The 22,855-nt window shown below is 43.7% G+C and overlaps 1 protein-coding gene across 9 annotated transcripts in view; it reads right to left on the minus strand.

Annotated features, from left to right (window-relative positions):
- The window catches only part of ZCCHC7 (zinc finger CCHC-type containing 7), a 110,011-nt gene extending 90,029 nt beyond the window's left edge, over nucleotides 1-19,982 (minus strand). For 3 of the 9 annotated variants that reach the window (XM_021379968.1, XM_021379969.1, XM_021379961.1), the window contains exons 1-3: nucleotides 19,610-19,982; nucleotides 16,436-16,542; nucleotides 12,744-13,442 (exon numbers count right to left, since the gene is read on the minus strand). In XM_021379968.1, coding sequence (XP_021235643.1) covers nucleotides 12,744-13,425 — 682 coding nt within the window. In that variant the 5' untranslated portion in view covers nucleotides 13,426-13,442; nucleotides 16,436-16,542; nucleotides 19,610-19,982. Of the gene's footprint in view, nucleotides 1-12,743; nucleotides 13,443-16,435; nucleotides 16,543-18,835; nucleotides 18,934-19,320; nucleotides 19,340-19,412; nucleotides 19,564-19,605 lie in introns of those variants that run through there. The other 6 variants (XM_021379966.1, XM_021379967.1, XM_021379962.1 and 3 more) reach the window with 6 other exon arrangements.

A 22,855-nucleotide genomic window follows, 5' to 3' on the forward strand; every position in this document is an offset into this window, starting at 1 on the left:
CAGACCAAATTTCACATTTGGAATGGCTTAACATTTTTTCTTCTCTTCCTCATCCTTGTATCAACTGCCCTTCACTATTATTGTCATGATTTCCTCATTAATAGTAACTATACCATTTAAAAACAAAGCAGCTAACATGCCATAAGAGAACAGCTACCCACTTCCTCTGAAACACGATGGTAACTTCATTCCTGTTATTTCCCAGTCCAACTTACCCTGGAGACTTCTGATGGGCCTACTCCGGTCAATCACACGAAGGCAATGGCAGAAAGCAGATGCTGACCAGGATGACTGTAACATTTACTGTCAGTAACATCAGAAGTCAGTGATCCTGTCCCACTTTTAATTCCAGGTGGCACAGCTGCGGTTAAAACTAACATAATCACCTTAGAGAACATCAGTTATAAAGCGTGGTTTACCTCTGCTGGCAAACTTCAAATGCATTAAGCCACACTGTCCTATTACAGAACATTTCCCGCTGTTTTGAGTTACTAAAAATGTAGTTTTTGAATACTTGTACAGTGATAATACTGTTGTGCGTAATAAAGATTTGTATGGGAGTACCTACAGTTTCCACAGCAAGGACATTCGGGCCCTTGCTATTTGATTCCAGGGCATCTAGGCAGCTGTGCTGCAAGGAGAAGGCACTGCTGGCACCGCAACCCACCTACACTGCATTCCCCTTGTGCTTTTAAGTTCTTCCTTGCTGATAAACAGACGGTTGCCAAATTAAAGTGAAATAAAAGTTTTGATGAACTTATCTTTAGTAATCCATCAATTTAAGCTTTTTTTTTTTTTTTAACAACACTATAAATGAAGTAAAAATTTAAAAGAACTGTCTTTTGGGAAGACAGTGGTTCCTGAGGAGCCTGCTTCCTCCCTTGACGCGCTGCAGACTGAAAGCCTCACAAAGTAACGAAGGTTTAGTCAACTTCTGGCATACAGAAAAAAAAATAAAAAGGAGGCAGGAGGATGACCCTGAAGGTGCATTCTCTTTGACGATGAGTGGGGAATGCTCAGCAAGCCAACTGAGCAGGTTTTATTTCATATAAATACATCAGAAATATTTAACTTGCAGGCTTAGAAATAGTTATCAGCTAACATACTTAGCAACTGCTAGTTATCATCTAATGGCTACTATCCCATTACTAAAAAGTCACTCTAATTCCAGAGGCACTCCTCAGTTGGTGTATCTGTGCACATTCAGACTCGGGTCCCAGTGGCTACGCTTTTGCTCTGTGCCGACTCTTCCACGCTGGCACAGTGTTGAATGGTTAACAGCTAGCTGCCGTGCTTGGCTCATCTGCATTTATTTCCCTTTGCTGTGGTAAAACAACGGCAGCCAAAAAGAAGTTACAGCTCCTTTTTTTCCAAGTTGATATAACTGTGTTTCACTACATCATCAAGCACCGGAGACACTTCCATCTGCTCTTTCAAGCTAGAGTCCACAGAATAATGATTCTCAAATGTGTGTTCTCATACAAGGGAGAGTATTTTTCAGCTTTTGTCCCTTAGAGACATGCGTGTGCCATAATGGAATTCTATCACTGGTGTACAACACAGAAGTGCCATTTCTTATTTAGAAGCACGGTGCCCTTGCAGCATGAAGGCTCAGATAGAGAACCAGTGTGTACACCTCTCAGGTAAGACCTCAGGGAAAGTGAGATTGAACATAACTTGCCAAACTGGCATTTTCCAACTGTACTATTTTCTGAATTTGGTGACTTTGTGGCCATTGCTAAGAAGAGGTCTTTTTAAGGTAAATCGTCAGTACTTGGGTTCAGAGTTCTCTATGAACAGTGTTGTTTCTGCCGTGAAAACAAAGGCCATGAAAACAAAGCTGACAGCCGTTACATGCCCAGGACACAGCTCCAGCAACGTGCCTGTGAGTCTGCCACACATGTAATCAAATGGTGAGAAAATATCACAAGGAGAGAAAGAAGTCGTAATGAACCTCTCCGATGAGAAACTAATTGGTACAAAGTACACAGCAGCTTACATTTAATCCCGTTAATCACTGCAGCAAAGACAAGCCAACAACTCGCTTCTCAGCCGCCCTGGCCGAGTGGGTTGAGTCACAGCACGACAAAGCCAGCACAGAGCCTGACCCAGGAGCAGATCACCCAGCCTGGCCAGCATCGGCTGAGCTCTTCCTTACCCCTGCCCTGCAAGGGGTGGACTCGCTGCACCCTGGACAGTCCCTGTGCATGGAGAGTGCACTCTGGCGTGCCCCTCCGTAAGTGGCACTGCAGCCGTGGCACTGTCTGTTGTGCTTCAGGCAGAGAGGACAGGCAGGGCTGACAGGGCAGGGCTGACAGGGAGGAAGGGCAGGGCAGGCAGCATAGATAGGCAGGGCTAGCAGGCACAGCATGCAGGGCAAGGGCAGGGCAGGCAGGCAGAGCAGCCAGAGGCTCCTGGTAGGGCAGGCAGCGCTGGTGCTGGGCTGCGGTATGGGGCTGTGCACAGAAGCATTGAGGTTTCCCCTGCTGGAGGCTGTTTATTTTCACAATCCCTCCTCTGCTGGGCTTATTCACCTTGCTTTATTTTTTTAAAGAAAACATTATAATGAAATCACTCAGATTTTACGTAAACTGCAAGTAAAACAGCACCTGTTCCACCTGCAGAAGTCAGCTGCTCCAAAAAAAAGCCAAAAACCCACATCCCCAGAAAACAACCAGAAAACAACCAGAAAACACAAATGGATCTCCATTTCTACAATTCGATTTTTACCAGAAGGGTATTGTGCAGTTACTAGAACGTTGCAAACTTTTTTTTTTTTTTTTAATATCTAGTGACTGAAAATTTTTCAAAATACATTTATCTTAAAATGGCACTTCAAAAAATAAGACACTCACTACCAGCACGGACATACTTCAAAATAACACAGAGAACAAACTTTCTTCAGTAGCAACTCACCAAAAGAATCGCACAGAGCAGCTCCTGCGGGGAGCAGTACAACACACATTACAGATGTCAGCTGAGCTGCTCCGCTGCTGCGATGGCTGATGCTCGGACTCTACTCACTTCTTGAACAGATATTCCTCTTTGCTATTTTAAATTTCATGCTAAAACAAAATTATTAGCATCAAAATCCAAGGAGAAAATTGCCCTGCAAGCCTGTATACCTCCACTATTTACCCACTCTGTTTTATTGCTAGAAATATCAGCAGCACAGTTAAAATGGTTAAGAAATGTTATATGCCCCAAAAGCAGGAGGCTGGGAACAGTTCTGTTTGAAACTGGACTACCACTCTTGGAAAGCTATCACATGGGTTTCATTTATCCCAATAAAGCCTGGAAATACTTCTTCGCATCTCATAGAGACACTTTGAAATGTCAGTGAAAGCCGTATTCATACACAGCAACTGCTTTCACTTTGGTTTTCTTTAGAAAGCTACGCATCGGGTATTCCGCACGAACAGAACGCAAATAGAAAAGCTGAAGCTCGACCTTCAAATCTATAAATAAGCATCCCAATAAATACATGTATATATGTTTACACATGTGCACGTGTTTATATATACTCATACCCATACTTAAAAGCAACCCCACATTAGAGTTACACAGAGCTGAGCGCACAGCCGGTTTCATGCGAGACTGAGCCCAGTGCCGTGAGGGGTGGGGGAATCCCCAGACCTCCACAGCTAAAGTTTTAAATGCACAAGATACACAGCTATCAGCTACTGGCTTACCTTCAGGGCAGCAAGTGCAGTGCCAGAGAACTACTGTCAACACAGAGGCTGAGGGGGACCCAGCATTTCATAGCCTCTGCTTTACCAGGGCAGAGAAAACTCAAGTGTTTCACCACACAGTTTCAGAAAGAGGCAGAAAAAGGCATCTGGCAGGGTCTGTGTCTACCCCAGCACTGCCCCCTCCCCCCGCACCTCTCCTCTTCATGCGCTGGTTTGGGCTTTTTTAAGAAAAAGGATTCCATGGAGAAATATTTACAAGGTATTCAGACTGCCCGATGAGGGCTTTGCTGTTTCTCATGCTTCAGGTCTCCAGGCAGAGGAGCATGCCACAACAGCCCACGCAACACGCTCAGCAACAAAGTGCAGCGAAACCTATCCGCTATGACCAACGGGCAGTTCTATCACAAAAACACGATTCAGCCAGCAAGGTTCTTCAGTGTCCGCGAGTATTTCCCACCTACGCTTTTCAAGAACAGAAGTGATCAAAGGGAACAAAAACAGCAAACGAGGATCAAATTTGGCATTGTACAAGACAGCAAAAGAATTCACAGATTTGAGACCAAAATGGAGACAAAATATATTTCAACAAACGTTTGAAATGCATATTGCATGTTATTTTCTAAAATGTGCGGGTGATGGCTTTGCTGTTGCCACAACATGACACATCTATTGCCATACACACAAGGAGTCCTGTTGAAAAGATGGTGCTCATATCCTGATTTTCTCACTCCTAACAGTGTCATCGTCTCCCTGTGCATACTGGAGACACGTAGCACTGTTGCACAAATGCAAAAACAGAGGCAAACATAACCACCGTCCAAAGCATGAAAAGAGGACAGTCAGCCTCGAGGACATGAAACATGCCTGGTGCAAACCATTTTCATTCAAAAAGGATCGGCTTACAGTTAAATTCAACAACAGCTAATGGGAAACATCAGCACTAACTGGAAAACCTAAAGAAAAAAGCTGAGCAGCACACGGTCTTCAAGCTCCTCCACCTGCTGGTTCCGTGCCCACAGCAGCCTCCTGCCTCTGGGACAGGCAGGCTGCTGCTCCTTCACGGGCACAGCAGGAGAGGACGCAGCAGTTAGTGCTGAGAGCTCTGGGAAGCACAGGGTGTACCGAGCCAACAGCACCAGCTCACAGGGTGGGCTCGTGCCAAACTCTCAGCTCTGAGGAGCTACTTCCATTAACACCAAGAGATTTGAAACAGCAGTGTGAGGGGAAAGGAATACAACCGAGAAACTGGAAGAGAGCTCAGGGCTGCCTTCATCTTGAAATACTCCAGGCTGTCAGCTCACTGCTAGCGAATAACATGGTACGTGCATCCACGTATACCAACTCTGCCCAAGGATGCGTAGTTCTTACCTAGAAAAGCTATTGCAAAGAAGTTGTTAAATATGAAAAACAGTAAGAAAATACATACAATGTTTGTAACTAAACATGCTGGAAGCACCAGTTACACACACTAACAGAGTATACAGATGAGCATTACAGTCACCCAGGATGTAACCTGCTGTTACACCAAGGCACAGCATGGGTAATACAACAGTCCAGGAATTTATGCCATATCTCCCTCAGATCAAAAAAGAAAAAAAAAAAAAAAAGAACTGCTGAATACCAACTGTCAGAAATGTAGGGCTGTGATGGTATCACAACATAAGTCTTCTCTGCATTTGAGTAAGAGACTTCCAGAAGGATCTGCAGCACTGCATGTGTGCCCACCTCACCTGCACAGCCCAACACACTTGCAGATTAGACCTGCACAGCAGTTCCTGTGCATACCAGAAAGATGCAGAGTGAGCTCTGCTGCAGATGCCTTGCCTGCTCCAGAAAGATGCCAACTGCAACCCAGGGGTTCACAAAATGAAATCTTTGCCACTCTTGTAAGTTCCTGTGAATGTCCATTTTGCTCAGTGCTTTGAAGCACAAACCACCTTCACTAGGCGATTCTCTAAGCAGGAAGATGCATCATGAACCATCAGCATTCAACCATTGTATTCCTCCTATCAATCTTCAGATTTTCATTCTGTTTTAAATTTCATAGAATTTTTTTTCCCCTGCGCTTGTTCCATGCCCATATCTACTTGGCTCACAATCCTCCATGGGCCAACTCACACTTCATTTTTTCCCCTTTGTAAACTTTGGTCCCAGTATATTCTCCAATGCCTCTGAAATACTTTTATTTTTTAATTACTTAACAATCTCAAACTTCTCCTCTGAAAGAACTGAATTAATTCCCCATCTGCCTTTAAAGATTCAATTGCAACATGAGGGGTTTTCCCCTCCAGTAAGAAACTCAAACAAATGGGGACAAGGAAGAAAGATCAAACCGATGACAGAAGTAAGGGGAAAAAAAACACCCTTACAACAATCAACAGAACAGAATAAAAAAAAAAAGAAAGAAAGAAAGAAAAAAGAAATAAAGAAAAAAGGGAGGAAAAAAAGCGAAAAAGTCACTCAGAATATATGACCATGTAAGCATGGGCACTCTTGCAGAAAACCTAGTCAGCAATCCTAAGCCATGGGAAATTTAAATTAGAGCCAAGGTCTACAATAGGCAGAGAAATCCACACAGATAAAAGGGGCTGCCAAGGCTGTAGGTATAGTTAGTCAGATATTCTCAGATTTCCAAAAGAACTTTATTAGTTTTATTAATTTTTTTTAAATAATCAAGAGATTCGAGTGTATCCACATTACATGGCAAAGAAGATTAAGTTTTCTCTTTAATCAAAATATCCATATGCATGTGCTGTATCTCCCAAATTGTAGGTGGATTCCCACTGCTTATTACAGCTCTGGGGTGCATTCTGTTACAGTAACTCATGCACAAAGCACTCCCACACACTGAAGCAACGCTGAAGTTCAGGCACACAAAGGCAAGAGCTCGCCTGACCTACAGAAACCACCTCAGCGCTCCGCGAGGCCCAGCTCTGAGGAGCGAGAGCTCACAAAGGATTTTACTAATACTTCAGCAAACAAACAAAAACTGGGTTTGGCGACAACATCGTGTTAAATCCAGACGGTACGATCCAGTGCCGTCCCGCAAACCTGTCCTGCCGTCGTCCCAGGCTGCCACCGCAGCCCCGTCAGCTCACGCAGGAGGAAGCGCGGCCCTCGCAGCGCGGCAGCGGCAGGCCGTTCCGCAGCACCACCGGCACCACACAGGGCTGGGCCGGCTCCCCGTGCCACGGGCAGGGCCTGGGACGCAGCAGCGGGCAGATCAAACACTCGACTCCCGAAGGGCTGCGGTCAGAGCAAAACTGACGTTCACCGAAACTCATTTTCTTGTCCTTCACATGGTCCCCTCCACCCGCCCTGTGGCCAGCGCTTCAGCCTCCGTGCTGAGAAGAAGCTGCGCTGGAGCTGGCACTCAGGTCCAGTGCAGGGCCTGAGTCGTTCCAGAAATAAGCAAATGCTTTTTTTTTTTTTTTCCCCCCTGTCATTTTATAAGTGCACGTTTTTGTTTTTTTTTTTACTGTTTAAAAATACATGGAGGGATTTGAATAACAGAATAACATCACAGAGAAAAAAAAACACAGATGTGGTCAAAATTTTTGAATATTCTGTATAGGACTGGGCAGAGGTAAAAGGAAATTAATACTCCTACGTCTCAAAGAAGACACTCAGAACACTGATAGCAAACAAAGGATATTTCCCCTCTGAGCACGGCTGATGGAGATAAAAGAATGCACCGAATTTATACCAGGCTCCCATTTCCATTTTGACTCCATTAGCTGCAGTTGCCGCTATTGAACAGAAAACTCCATCCTACACTGATTTATAGGGAAAGGCAAAAATAAAATTATTTCAAATTCATTTTTTTAATTTTAGACTTTTAAAAACTGTGAATGTTCAGTTTCCTTTTATTTTTTTCTTTGAAATATTTTTTTTTTATTAAGTCCTCACTGACTAAATGAGATACCTGGTTAGTATAGACAAAAATGTGTTCTTAGAAAGATGTCTAGACTCAGTAAAGATGGAAAGGGATGCTAAAATGAGAAGGGGAAAAACACGCTCTGGAAATACTAGCTTGCGCTTTATTTCATGGTCGTTATTTCCTGTGGCACAGGGCACTTTTACAGGACAAAAATTTGATGTAAAATTCCATACCTCAAGTAAAATACTTTATTCCTTGGATGCTCTTTTCCTTTCCTATCTATTATTGACAGTGAAGCTTAAGAACATTTGCATTTAACCAAGTGCCAGAAGTCAGTCCATCAGGAAGCACAAAAATCACTTCACATATTCAGGCAGAGCACCTGACAAACACAGCTGAGCGGCATCTTCTAACAACCTATAAACTTCAGCTGACTTTTGTACCTTCTGTTCTCAGCTTCATAGAAACATTAGATTCAAAACCAATCAGACAAACTGCACTGCACGAACTTGCCAGGCGTAGAACGTTATAGAATTAGCCCCTTGGCTGCAAAAGGTGCTGCAAGGGGGGAGGCCCAGGAAGGCAGCTTGTTTTCTGTCCCCCTTAGTGGCTGGGCACTAATGCTGCAGCTTCAAGAGCTCTCTTTCCAAAAGCCACCAGGACAAAAAAATGCAGAGATTAGGACTGCAGTGATACATGGGAGATGAAATACATTAAAAGGAAGGTTTTAATGAAGGAATGGATGAAAGACTTCCAGCCATGGAAGATTAACATTCTTATCATATATACTCTTACTGCAAAGTGGAGAAAGGCGTAGGAGGAGAGTGCTCTCCTTCACAGACCTGGGAACTTCCCAGCACTAGAAATGAATTCCATGCGTTTAATAAATGGCAGAAACTGTACACTTCCCCATGGGTTCTAATCATTTAAAAATACAGGAAAATCATACTCAAGATCTGGATCTTCTGGGCTACCCACACTTAAAATGCCCAAGGAAGTGGTTAGGGTGCTTTTTGCAAAGCAGATGGCAGCAGCAGAGTGTACTGTTCTAAATGCCATGCGAGGAAGCCGTCCGATGAGCAGGAGGTGCAAGTAATGCCGTCAGCTGTTGGTTGCTGCCTTGGGCTTTGGCCTGACGCGGTTGTTTGGGTGCCCCATTCACTCCCAGGCTGAGTGTAACCTCGCCACAGGGAAGTGAGGTCCAAGTATGGTGGGTAGAAATCCCTGCAGCCGCACTGAGGACTTCCCCCTGCTTCCCAGTATTTCTCTGCACAGAAGAAGAAAGCTAGCACTCATCTTCACAGCCCAAGTAATTAAAGATTGGCAGATGCAGCTACATCTGCTGAGAAAACAGCTAATATATGACAGAAAGTTGCATTTCACAGAAGTAGGGGGACAAATACAGTGGTAGACAAGCAATAATAACAAGTGAAAGGCATGTAAAGCCTTTCAAAAAGAGAAAGAACAGAAAGCTTTCATCTCTGTTCAACAGCACTGCTGGTGGACCAGTCATAGCTTTCAAACTATTAAATGAAGACAGACAGGGTGAATGTCCAGGTACAATTCAGAAATCAGAGCTCATTTTGCCAGAGAAAGGCTGTCTCTCCCTGTTATAGCAGAAAGCGACTGAAGCTAGAAGGCCACACAGGGAGCAGATTTCTCTGAGCACTGCAGGAATCAAGAAATTATGTTATTTGTTTATTAAGAATATTAAAAATGACAAGGCTGCTAGACTAGAGCAAGGCAAGCATGTAAGGAGTAGAGCAGAGCCTCAGCACCTGTGTTTCAGGCACTCAGACAAGACAGCAGGCTCCTCCAATGACAGATACAAGAGGCTGCTCCTACGGTCAGGGAACTGCTCACATTTCAGTCCCTGTTCCCATGAGAGGCAAACAGAGCACTACACATCCTACTACATTGCCGCTGGAGGTCATCCATTGGCTCAGTCACACACACTCCTGTGGAGCTCTGTGGTCCACATCCTGTTCGTACTGGTACAGCAGGCTCAAACAGTGATTTGTATATTCTGTAGTCAGCTGAAGATCTGATCTTCGTCTTGAGAAACTCTAAACAGAGAGCTGTGCACTAACCTCAGAGTAATTCAAATCAATTAGCAAAGATTATCTTTGAGAGGATAACTTGCTAACACAAATATTTTTTTAGTTCCTCTCTTTCCTTAGATTTAAGTCTTTTATGTTTAAGTTTCAACAAAAGAGTCCTTTAGAACTTGAGAGATAAAGCAGTGTAAAGCTCAATATACGAATTATTGTTACTTTACATTAAGAAGATTTACGGCTCCTATTTCCTAAAGCTATTTTGATGCTGTTTTGGCTTTTGGTTATATACACACATACATACAAAACATAGTTGCTGTGAACCTCTGTCCCTGCATTGTCATCACTACACACACTGGAAACAAGAACAGCTGAACAAAACTTCTCTGCACTGGAGCTACCTGAATAACACTCACTAGGATTTCATGCACCGCTGAAAAATGTGGGATGAAGCTAGAGTTCAGCTCTCCACTGTATTTTACACATCGGGGCTTGTGTCAGAGCTCAAGATCAGAGCCACTCTGTTCTGGGTTTCCTTAGATATATCATTAACTTTTTCAAAATCACAAAGAAATGTGCAAGTGTTACGATGTTCTGCAAAGTACTACAGATGTAGAAAGCAAAGAGCTTAAATGGAGTCAAAGATGTATGTATAAACCAAACCCCATCAGTTCTGTGTGCCTCAAATCTCCAAGCACAAGGGTACTGCAACACACCACAACGGTGAGGCAAGGCACAAGGGGATTCTCAAGAAGCTCGGAAGTAGGTTTGAGAATAAAAGAACTGAACAGTTATTTATGAACTGCTTGTGTGACTGTCTGCAACTCCAAATTCAAGCACCTCAGAAAAATATGTACATCTCCTACATTAAATGAAACATTTCTAGTTTTGAAGATTATGACAAGCTAATACAGCACAGGGAAATTCTCCCATTATCTTCTGAGAATGTGGTTTGTTTATTGTCAGTATCTGGGAATATGATCAGGAAACATAGCATTACATTTGTTAATAAACATATCATACAGTAGCCAAACCTCCTCCTCATGTTAGCCTTGCACACTGATCTTTAGGAACCTCCCTCAGTTAGCACACCTTTGTTAGAATAGGACAAAGAATGAAGCCGTAAATTTTCATTTTCATGTTACTCCTAGTAAGCATAATCATTCTGATAAATTAATTACATTCTGTTGCCCAAAACATATATAACTATGAAATTTGCTTGCAGTCTCAAATGTTGTTTAAACGCTTTTCTGTCTTCTGTTTTTCTGGGGAGAACCTTTACTGCAAGCATCAGCAGTTTTAGTACAAAAACCAAGGAAATACACTGAGTAAACTGAATAAAAGAAATGCAACTCCAGGCTATTTGCCTGCACATTAGTTTGAGGAAAAAAAAATACAAGAATACCAGAAAACATAATAACCATACTATGTGCAAAACAGCACTGCTGTCATGGAAGTCAACACTTGGCCCCAAACATTTCCTCCCCATCAGGTAATTAAAAAAATAAATTCCACAAACTAATTCACTCTAGTTTTGAACAAAAAGCACAACACAAAAATATAAGAAGATGAATGGAATTTAGCAACTTCAAGATAATTCTTAGCAACTGCAGTTTAGAATAATTAAAATGATTTACAGGGAGAAAAAGTGACATAGATTCTGAATATAATGTGGCTGTGTGGGGCTCTGGCATGGTAACTGCATGCTCTGCCATTCTTCTGGCATCGCACTGGGAATGTGGAAGGCATTTCTCCCAGCTCTGAAGCTTGGGCAACCACACTGAAACCACCAAAGAATCACCTGAGACTGAGCGCACACACCAGTCTACTTGGCAGCAGACCACGATAACTATGCAAAGACATACACGAGACAAACATAGAAGAAAAATGTCAGTGAACATTTTTCACTGATACAGGCAAGAAAGAGATGCTTCAGAAGAAAAGAATTCCTCAGTTTTCTCAGCAAGCTTAGTACCACCATACGAACCGTAACATCATTTATAAAGCCATCTTGAGGAAAAACGTCACCAGTATCAGCCTGCAGACTAGCACCATAGAACATTTCATTTCCCTGCATCCCAAAACCTCCTCATTTATATGCATTTCTTAAAAAAAAACATATATATATATATATGTATGTATGGAAAAAAATCCAGCAGTAGCAGTGTTCTAACAGCTGGAGATACAATGATTACAAACACACAATCATTCAAAATCCCTCTCATTAGCCACCACATTGATTCATTTTCTGCATAGCACCCTGGAAGAACATTTTACAAAATACCAAAATGCTAGATATTAATCTTAGTGATTGGCAACATCTCTAAATTATTCAGTGCAGAAAACATACAAGAAGTTGCAGTAAATTTTAGATAAACTGTCCCAATTGCTCCAGACTCCAGAAGGAATGTTGATATAATCTGGTTCTTCAGAAGGGGAATCAGCTCAGGTCTCCCTTCCATTCCTTCCCATCTCCTGTTATAGTTCACCCACTTCTACAGCTGCAATTTCCTTGGGTTAGCATACAGTAAACCCTGAAAAACATTTGTATCTCCACAACTTCAGGCAATGAGGCAAAGGAGACAGGTCAGATGTGCAGAAAACACACAAGAATAGAAATGACATCACTGCTTACTGATTGTAAGCACTATTTATTTTCCAGCAAACTTTTTATTGTTATGCCATCCCTGACACTGATTTTATATCTTTTATCCCCAAAGTATTTTTTTCTGCTTACTTCATTTACACTAATAAACCACTGTATTCCCTTTTTATCTCATACCATGCATGCCATTCACAACTATGAAATATGCAGGAACGTTTGCAAGTTCACAGCATGCATCATGCTAATATCACTTCTGAATTTCTATCAGCAAAAATGTTTTTTTCACAGCTCCTTAAAAAGTACATACTGACACATATGACACTACTGAAATAATGACGTTATAAAAGGCTATCTCCATCATTTGTGTCTATCATTGCACACTCCCATTTGATTTCTGTTAATCCTTTAAAAACATGAGTGCATTTTACAACATCTTTTTAAAATACCAGTATTGATGCAGTCAAATCAATTCACATACAGAAGAATAAACAAGTGATAAATAAAGTACTAACCTTCCCCGATGGGAGCTCCACAGCCTTCAAGGTTCAACATTATATCTTCATCTTTGTCGTCTGCACTGCATCCCAAAAGCATCCAGCTCTCAACATTATCACTTTCAGATATCATGCTCTCCTCCTCGTCATTTGAGCTATCATCTATGACCATCACCTCTTGGACGGTGAGAGTTTCGGGGCCAACGGAGGTAAGTTTCCCACTACGACCTTGCCTTGAAACTTTTGTGTCTGATCCAGCAGGATACAGAGCATTACGTTCAGTGGCTTTGGCATGGTTTGCTATAGAAGATCCATGGATACATATTTTACCTTCAGCTAAGGAGCTTGTTGACTTTTGTGCTTTGCTTTTGTAAACACTATCTTCCTCTGGTGTATCGGACAAGACAATGATCTCAGGGTCATCAGAAACCTGACCATCACAGTCAGGCAGTTCAACAATATTCTCATCTTCGGGTGGTGTCACAGTTAGCACTGAACTCTGATCCGTGAACCCTGCAACATCAGCTTCTTCAGTCACCTCCAGTGAGCTGACTTCGGCAAGATTTTGGGAATAGTGGACCTGACTGTAGAGATGAAATTCCACCTCGCTATCAATGCTTTGCTCAGGGGATGACTCCTCACGGTAAAGCTCATCTTCATATATATCACTCTCCTCAGTGTCCTCACAGTCATAAAACATTCTGGAAACCAAACTGTCTATAAGAAACACAAAAGATTGTATCAGTATGCTCATTAACATATGCCTAAAAATATCTTTCAAATGACACCTTCGGTCTTTCTGAAACTGCCAAGGTTAGTTGTTGTGCTCTGCGTATAGCAGACAACATTGAGTAGAGTTTACAGCAACAAAAATTAATGCCTTAAACAATGACAGCAGAAGCCAAGCAAGGGTGCATTTTGCTTCATGTTACCTATTACTTCAACCTAAACTACTTTGGCTTCTGATAGCTGTGGAAGATCTCATATTCCACAGCGCCTCTCCATCCTGGGTTCAAAACCAAGGTTTCTGTGTGGATCAGGAGACAAGTGAGTTTCAGATCCAGGTTTTGATTGTTCCTATAGTCAGTATCAATGCTGTGTAGTCTGCAAATTGTGTTACTAAGTAATGCCTTATATATGTATATTCTCTCAAGGAACTGGAAAGTAACAGCAGTATTTTACAGAAGTAACTTGGAGCATATCTACACCTGGGCTGCAAAGTCACTTGAGCTGTCAGTTCACTATTTAATGCCAGGTACAGAAAACACCCCAAAACAGTCTGAACGAGCTCAGGTCAGAAGGCAGTAAAAAAAAAAAGGTATAGTAAAGGTAAGCATAAATATCTGCGGCCTTCTCACAAACCAACGTCAGATAGTTCTATCAGAACTTCCAAACTGAGTTATACTGCCTCAAAAAAACACTCAGACATGAGGAAGATATACCTGCAAGCAGCATCTGCCCAGCTCAGCATGAGCCAGATCTCTACACACTTACCAGTTCAGCAATAATTATCTGCAACTTTGAATGGCTTTTTTGGTGTATCTAGGATTAATGCCCAAATTTTCCCTTTTCTTGTATGTAGCAACACTGCTTCTTAAACAAATAAGCAATCAGAGCTGGATGATGGGACAGAGAGCACTCTCAGCAAGTCTGCAGGTGATGCAAAATTTGGAGGAGTGGTTGATGCACCAGATGGTTATCCTGTCATTCAGGTGCATCTCAGTGGGCTGGATAAATGGGCAGAGAGGGTCCCCAGCGAAAATAAATACAATGGCCTGCACCTGTGAAGAGAGAGAGCCTGGGAGCCAACTGCCTGGAAAGAAAGTTTGCAAAAAAGGACCACAGAGCAGCACAAGTTTACCACAAGCCAAAATACTTTTACAAAAAAAATAGCATGCTGGGCTCTGTATATCTGAATTTGATATCTGAATATCAACAGCAGGTCCAGGGGAGTGACTACACTCTCAGACATGTACTTTGATTTTTGGGTTGTTCTTTGAGGAGACAGGAGTTGAACTTGATGATCCTTGTGGGTCCCTTCCATCTCAGAATATTGTATCACCCATTCACTTTACATCTGCAGTGCTGTGTACAGCTCTGGGCTCTCTCACAGCAGGAAAACGTGGATGTGTTAGAGTGAGTGCAGTGACTAAGATGATTAAGGGACTGGAGCATCTGTCACATGAGGAGAGACTGTGACAGCTGGGACTGTTCAGCCTGGAAGGCTCAGGGTGTCTTGCTGATGTACCTAAGTACCTGATGGGGGACTAAAGAAAATGGACCCAGGTTCTTCCAAGTACTGTCCAACAACATGGCAAGAGGCAACAGGCTCAAAATAAAACACAGATGATTTCACTTGAACATAAGAAAAAACTTTTCTGATGCATTGCCTGGAAAGGCTGTGGAGGCTCTACCATTAATTAAATTCAAAATTTAATGGGACTCTGAACAAACTGCACCCAGTTACAATACTTCGACTCAAGGCAGTTGGATTAGATCACCTCTAGAAGTTCCTTCCAACATCATCTATTCTGTGATCCTGACCAAGTCAAAGCTATTTCAGGAGTTCACTATATACCCACTAGCCAGACAGAAAATTCAAAGGTATTCTGAAGTTTCTTTGTCTATTTCAAGAGCTGCATAATTCAATTTACGTGAGAAGAAAGAGAAGAAAGAAGACACTTTCTCTGAAAAGTCCATCTATTTCTGTGTTGCAGTTAGTCCTATGGAAGCCGACATGTTTTTCTGGGCATGAAAAACTGCCAGACATCAGTTTTGTGGTTGTGGAAGTGACATGGTATCCTATTCAGACACACAAGTATAAACAATTAAATTTGGAAGTCCTAGACATAAATAATTTGTATGCAGCTTTCTGTGAGCATCCCATCAGAGTTCCACCTTGATCATGATAAATTTATCCTCACCTGTATTCCTGCTACGTTAGACGTCAAACATCAAAGTCAGAGGAAAACACTTCAACTCCCCCCTCCCACACACACAAAAAGGCAGAAATATATAAGACATGACTCCGAAGCAGGAAAATGTAATGTTTACCATAGAACAGCTTGGGTTGGGAGAGACCTTAAAGATTATCTAACTCCAACCTCCCTGCCATGGGCTATTTGCCATACACTAGACCAGGCTGCCCAGGGCCCCATCCACCCAGGCCTTCAACACCTCCAGGGATACATGGCATACATTTTTCAATCTCACCTGCACAGCTGATGAAGTCACTGTTACAATCACTCACTTAGATCACATCCAAAGAGCATCAGAACTCTACTCTCTCATTTTCAAGTGGGATCACCCTTTCACACAAGTCTTAACCTGCTCCAGACCACAGTATGAGAATAAAAGCAGGGCTGGCACTAATAAGGCAAATGTATAATATTAGCCAACAGTTATGGGAAATGAGAAAAACAAGACTTTCAGCAATGTACGAAATCAAAGAATCCACCTGAAGCATGCTGAAATTTTAGAGATACTAGAAAATACAACTTAATTCACTCTTTCCTTCTGCTCCTGTCAGCCACTGTACAAAGTCACACCAAGTAAGAACCCAAGTCATACCTGAAAACACGCATCAAAACAAGACTGTTGGATCTGAAGTGTCAAAGAATATCCACACAGCTTACTTACAAACATGTCATAGTGAAGAGAAGGGCAAAAAGAGGCAGCACTGCACTACACTTACAGTGATCTAAACTCACCAGTCTACTGAGTCTCAGCAGAGTCGATGGTTTGTCTTCCTTTCAGGTCCTTGAAGGTCTGGAACTATGAAAGGCTCTTTGTCTTGCTCAGCTTACATGTCAGGCCACTGAGAAATGAGAAACGTCAAACATCACCATAACAAAACAATGTGAGGATTCCTATTTCTACCATTCACCACTGTAGAATTCTGGTAACAGCTGTGTCATACCACTTGCTCAGCATAAGAAATACTTTTCAAGCATAACCAAAGCAAACAAAAACATTGCCCCCAGGGATGAGGAAAGGAGCTCAACGGAAAGATTTGCTGTTTTTCAGATTGACAAAGTAAAGCAGTTTCTTACATTTAGACAACGAAAAATAGTCTAAATCTTTCTGCTACCAGCTAGAACATAGCACAGACTTAGGTGAACACCTGCACAGAACAGGTAATGGGTAATACAAACAGAACAAAACAAAGACAAAAATAAACCAAAAAGGAGGTTAAATCACTGGGCCACATGAGAACTCCACTCCTTCATCAACTGGAATCCTACTGCTACCTGAACACAATGCATAAGTTTCCTCAAAAGTAGCTGACCGCCTCTTTGGTAGGCCCTAAGAAAGAACTTCAAGTAAAGGGCTAATAATGTAAAAAAGAAAAACAAACCAAAACCCAAACCGCAGCAATCTGAGTTTCTTTTAACCATCCTTGAACAAAACTCCAGATGGCTATACCTAGAAATTGCTGAGGGGTAGGGATGGCATTTTCTCAGGAGATTTGCAAAGACTGCTTGCCAGCACTTTTTGTTTAGTTCATTAAAATAAAACATCCTCACTTGGAAAAATAACAAACGTTGGCAACTGTACAGCTGCAGTCACAAATGAGATGTTGGTGCTCCTTCTCTCTTTTTGTCTCCAAGTCACCATAAACAAGTCAATAAGAGCACCCTTAGCAATGTCAACGTTGCACGTAGGAAGCTACCCTCTCAGTCAAAATTTCAAAGCAGTTTGGAATGCTAAGATTTTACATGAACAAAGAAGATGCTTCGATTAAGTGCCAGTAAGATGCCCAGGCCAGTCTTTCCCATGCTTCTCCTGCTTCATCTACTTTGTTTCTTCCCATCATCTCCTCCTTTCATCTCCTTAACTACTTCTGCTACTCTCACATCAACTCCTACACACTTACAGAGCTCAGAAAACAACAACCTCCTTCTCTCCTCCTCTTGCCATTTCAAGTTCACATGGTACTTAACTTCAAACGCTGAGACTTTTTTGAAAACAAATAAATACATATCACCAAAAAAAAAAAAAGATTATTTCATTCTTTAGCACTGAAAAAATTACTGTTCAGATAAGTGCACTATTCCCATCACAAATCATCGGTGAATTCCAGCACTTCCATATTTTTCTTGCTTTCTGCTTGGCCTTTGCAGTAATATAAAATATAAGTATTTTATGACAAAGGCTGTACTGAAAATACAGCAACAAATATATTCTCTGATGTCCTAAGGAGTAGAGGCAAAACAACTGCTTATAATCAGTATCTCTGATACAGACTGGAACAGCAAAAAAAATGGAAAAGAAAGATATTTTGAGGAAAATACAAAAAAAAACACTAAAATCACAAGTTTCTACCAGAACAGAGGTTCAGATATCAGCACAGCAGCACATATCAACAGTCTTTATAGTTTTGTGCATAGCAGATTTCCATTCCAGTTTTCTATTTAGTCATCTTTGTAATACACAAACTGACCAGTACTTAAGACTGTTAAGGTACTGCACCTGTACAGCTGACACGAAACTGATGAAGAATTTAAATCTAAAAGCACATTAAAGTGAAATCTTTCATTTCAGCTGCCAGAACTGCTCTTGGGGTCTCCATCAGAAGTAGCACACTTCCTTTTCATTGACATAAGCAAACAAAATCATCAATTTTTATGATGCGCAACACCAAACTGAAGATCATGCCTGCGTTCCTCTTGCATACCCTATGAAGGCACGCAAATGTCAAATAACATAAACAACACAACAATACACAATTATTATCAGGGTTCAGCGTTGGGAGTCAGCTTTTCCCTTCACCTGTCTTGTGCTTCTGTACCACACGTAACAGTTCTCGTCTGGGCACAAAGGGATAACACAGCTGTGCTCAAAGCAGGTAAGAAACATCTCTGTTTTAACACCTAAGGTGAGAGGTGCAGCCTCAGATACACAGAACAGCTCCCTGCAAGGGTGCACTGAAAGTAGACCAAAAGTGTCCTTGTGGTGAAACACTTCAAAACAGCTGTCTGAACTCCATCCCCACACTTTTTCAGGAAGTAAGCCCTGAGAAGGGCCTACAGCACTTACTGCCTCAGTTACAGATAGGACATGAAAGACTGAGAGTATTCATCACAGAGCTCCCTCGCATTTACACTTACCCTCAGCTATTTTCAGCTAAGTTTGGCCACTAGTTTCTCATGAGAATGACCGGCACTGCTTTTTGCTGACACAAAACTCATCTTTTTAATGTTGATTTCTGTTTTGAGAAAACGTGTATTTTCTGTCACTTATTTATACATGCTGTAAATGAATCCAAAGGAAAGACCAAAACTTTGGAAAAGGGCTTATCTAGCGAAGACCTACACCTCCCCGAGATCACAGAAATACATCTCCTGCATCGAAAAACCGGAGTATGACGAAACGCAGAGCTTATGCCCAGCCCTTGGGAAGGCTTTTCCCTCTGTTCACGTCCAGTGACCGCACGAACACCTCAAGCCGACTGACGTGCCTGTCCTCAGCCGGGGACGGGCCTAGAACAGTGCCAGCGCGCAGGGACCGGGCACGGCAGGGGCAAGGAAGAAGGCTGGGGCTCAGTCCCGGCAGCCAGCGCGAGCAGAGCGGTACAGAGCAGGCCGGCCCGCACCTTCGCTCCGCAGAACGCACGGAGCGCAGCGCCGCGCGGCCGTCCCACCCCGCGCCAGGGGTAACGCGAGGCCCACGCTCTGCGGGACGCACCCGGGCCGGGAGCGCCGCGACGGAAGGGTGGCACCCGGGGAACGAGCCGGGCCCGGCGGCACAGGTACCGCCGGAAAGCGGCCGCGGGGAGCGGCCCAGAGGCCAGAGGGTGGGCCGGGAGGGCGCCCAGCTGGGCCGGGCCGGGGGGAGGCAGCAGAGGAGGGGGAGGGCGGCGCCGGCGCCGCTCACATACTCACTGCTGGCCGCACCGGGACGCGCCGAGCCGGAAGTGACAGCCTTCGCCCCGCCCCCTCGGGGCGCGTGTTTCCGGGCCCGCCCCCCGTTCCCCCGCGCCGGCCCTGTGCGGGTTGGGCGCTCGGGGTGGGATGGAGCCTGCTGTGACCTTGCTGCTTCCTCCCAGCACCCGAGGGAATGGCACGGGGCTGCGTCAGGGGAGGGTCGGGGAGGGGGAGTGAGAGAAGGGCTGTGCCCTGACGGTACAGCTCCCCGGGGCAGTGGGCACGGCCCCGAGCTGCTGGAGTTCAGGGAGCGCTGGAGACGCCGCTCGGACATGGGTGTGCGCTTGGGTGCTGCTGCGCGGAGCCGGGGCTTGGACTCGGTGGTCCTTCCGTCTGGGATGTCCTGTGGTTCTGAGGAGAGAAGTCACCTGGGTGAGACAGGAGCCCAGGGAGCGTCGAGGCCGGCTGCTGTCAGAGGGATGGATTGGGCATCGCAGGGAGCTGCCCGTGGACCTGCTGAGAATCGCCGAGGACACGACCTCGAATGGCCCTGGCAAAGGCGATTCCAGGCGCAGTGGGGAGCAGGAGCCTCCTGTCCGAGCTGCGTGCCAAACCCTGCAGTCAAGGCACGGCCAGATATGTCAGTCCTGAACAGTGGCAGGTTTGGAGGACGCGGAGGATTTGGCCTCTCTTGTGCAGGGCGTTTGGGAGGAGAAGAGAGCTCTTGCAGCTCAAATGATGAAAACAGACAACCCTTTCCATGCACGGGGCTTGCTGGGTGGCTGTGCGCTGGGTGGAAGCTGCTTGATGGCGCACAGCTTGCAGATGCTAGCATCCAAAGGGTATTAAAACCATCTATGCCATCTTCTGTCTACAGGTCCAGCTCCAGTCATTAGTGTTTTAAGCAATATTTTACAGAGTCTGAGTGTCTCTCTCACTGGGATTATAAGGATCTGGCACCTCCCAGAGCAGAACAGCTGCCTGTTCCCTCATTAGCTGTATAGGAGTTTTTCTCTTCTTACTCTAATCTTTTTGCAGGGAGAACAAGTGCTTGGGTTTCTTTATTTTGCTGTATTTGAGTTTTAGAATGAAATTCTTCCACTCTGGAGAGATACAGCAAGCATTGGACATTTTCAAGACTAACATGCAGTTGTATGAGGAATTGCCTGAAACCAGAATGTTAATTGAACCCATCTTTTCTCATCAGTTGATACTTCTGAATATGATGATTTCGACAAAAGTAAACATTCTGTGAGCTGAATTTCTTTACCAGGTGGTTTTATCTACTGCTATGATGAATAGAGGTTAAAGATTTTCCTATGCATTTTATTAAAGATAAAAATATAAGGGAGCTTAAACTTCAACATGTGAGGTAGAAGTTCCCTCTGTACTAGAGCGTATTTCAGAAACCAAATCAACATTAGGGAAATTGTCAGTGATGCCCTGGTGCCCTTCTGGAATGTGCTAGAAAGTTTTACATACTGGTTTTTTTAAATTGTGCTTTGACTTCTAGTTCGAATACTTACAAAGGATAGGAAGAGCAAGCCATTTTCACATAACAACTAATTCTTCAGTGCACTGTGCACTTTGAGGTAACTTCATTTCTCCTTTTCCTCTTTTAAGCAGATCCCTTCAGGAAAGGGAAAAGTTAGTTTTCAAATATTCTGTCATTATTGCTTACAGCTTTTGGTTGAACTATTTCCATGGATGTCTTTTAACCAGAACTGTTCCTCACTTGGTGCAATGCTATAAGGGTGGTCTTCACCTGCAAGGGTATGCTGTGCAAAGCAGAGCTCAGCAGCTGGCACCTATAGCTGTGATTTAAAAATGGGATAACTGCAAAACCCATCAAAGTTATGGCACAGGTCAAAGCAGAAGCCTCGGAGACCAGCAGAGAGTCAATAGTCAAGCAAGGGAAGAGACAAGTCAAGCATCTTTGTGTCCTGTGAAAGTAACCCCCACTGCCCTGCAAGCACCATGCAGCAAGTACTGCAGGGGTGGAAGACAAGAGCTGGGGATGGTCTGGAAACCCACATATCTCCTGAAAGTAGAAGGTCCAGAGGTGCTAGAGGGGATAAAACTCCTGGATCCATGAGAGAGCTTCCTCTCTTTCCACAGGACCAGCAAGCCTTGTGGCCTGCAGTCTGGACTGCCAGCATCAACCCTGCTGCCCCTGGTCGCAGCTGGGGTGGGATGTGACTGGACAAGCTGCTGTGAGCTCATCGTGGTGCAGCTTTATTTGTGGATGGAGAGGTGGAAGGGGGTAACTAGTACATGCTCCTTGGGAGGACCAGTCTTGCTTTGGAGTTTAAGGAGGCCCAATTTATCATTCTTATTAATGTTGTCACCACACAATTTCTAATTCTTGCATATACATCTATGTATGTATGTTCAGTGGGAACTATTCTCTTCTGTCATACCCAGAAAGGCTGGGTGACTCTGGGCAGTACTAGGAGTCTGTTTCTTAGGTAGCTGCCTTGGCTGCTCAAGGTAACATGACTTTGATGCTGACCACAAGAGATCCTCCCGTTAGGGCCTGCGAGGCCTAGCAGCCCTTGTGGCACCAGGCATGGTGCTGACCATGCTTTCCCTGTGGGCACGCAAGGGACAGCCCAGAGCTTTCACTTTCCATTTTTGTATGCCTTCATGTAGGGACTTTCCTAGTACTGGTACTGTGTTTTCAACATTACTGACAGATAATTGCAACCTGCGTTTTGAGCCTGGGAACATTAGCACAGGCATGTATGTGTTGGCTGGAAAAGTGTCTCTTGAAGGGCAAAATGATCCACTTCTCACATCCCCTAGGCTTTGGGCCAGTAAAGAAGAAAAGTGAACAACCTGCAAGTATGAACATTTTCTTTCCTAGCTGCATGCGGGCAGATCCCAGAAACAGAAACTGAACTGTGGCACATGATATATGCAACAGGTAATTTCCGACAGTCTAATCCTGACACCTTTCAGAAGAATACTGTTTTTTCTGCCTCTGCTTATTACAAAAACCCTCTCGAATGTATCTGAAATTAATTGTTGTCAAACAACTATAAAGCATTGTAAAATGCTGCAAAACATTGGTGTTAATATGACAAGAGGATGAAATTGAGTTTTAATACAATAGGCAATTGCCAGGACCCTAGGGACACTGATGGACGTTCCTGCCCTGAGGCTGTCTGATCCTGGTTTCTTTCACCAAGCTTAGTCTTGATGTCCTGGCCCAGCCTTATTTAACATGTTTGTGACACCCTTGTGATGAACACTTGGTAATCA

Source organism: Numida meleagris, chromosome Z (genome assembly GCF_002078875.1).
Source record: "Numida meleagris isolate 19003 breed g44 Domestic line chromosome Z, NumMel1.0, whole genome shotgun sequence".
Lineage (NCBI taxonomy): Eukaryota > Metazoa > Chordata > Aves > Galliformes > Numididae > Numida > Numida meleagris.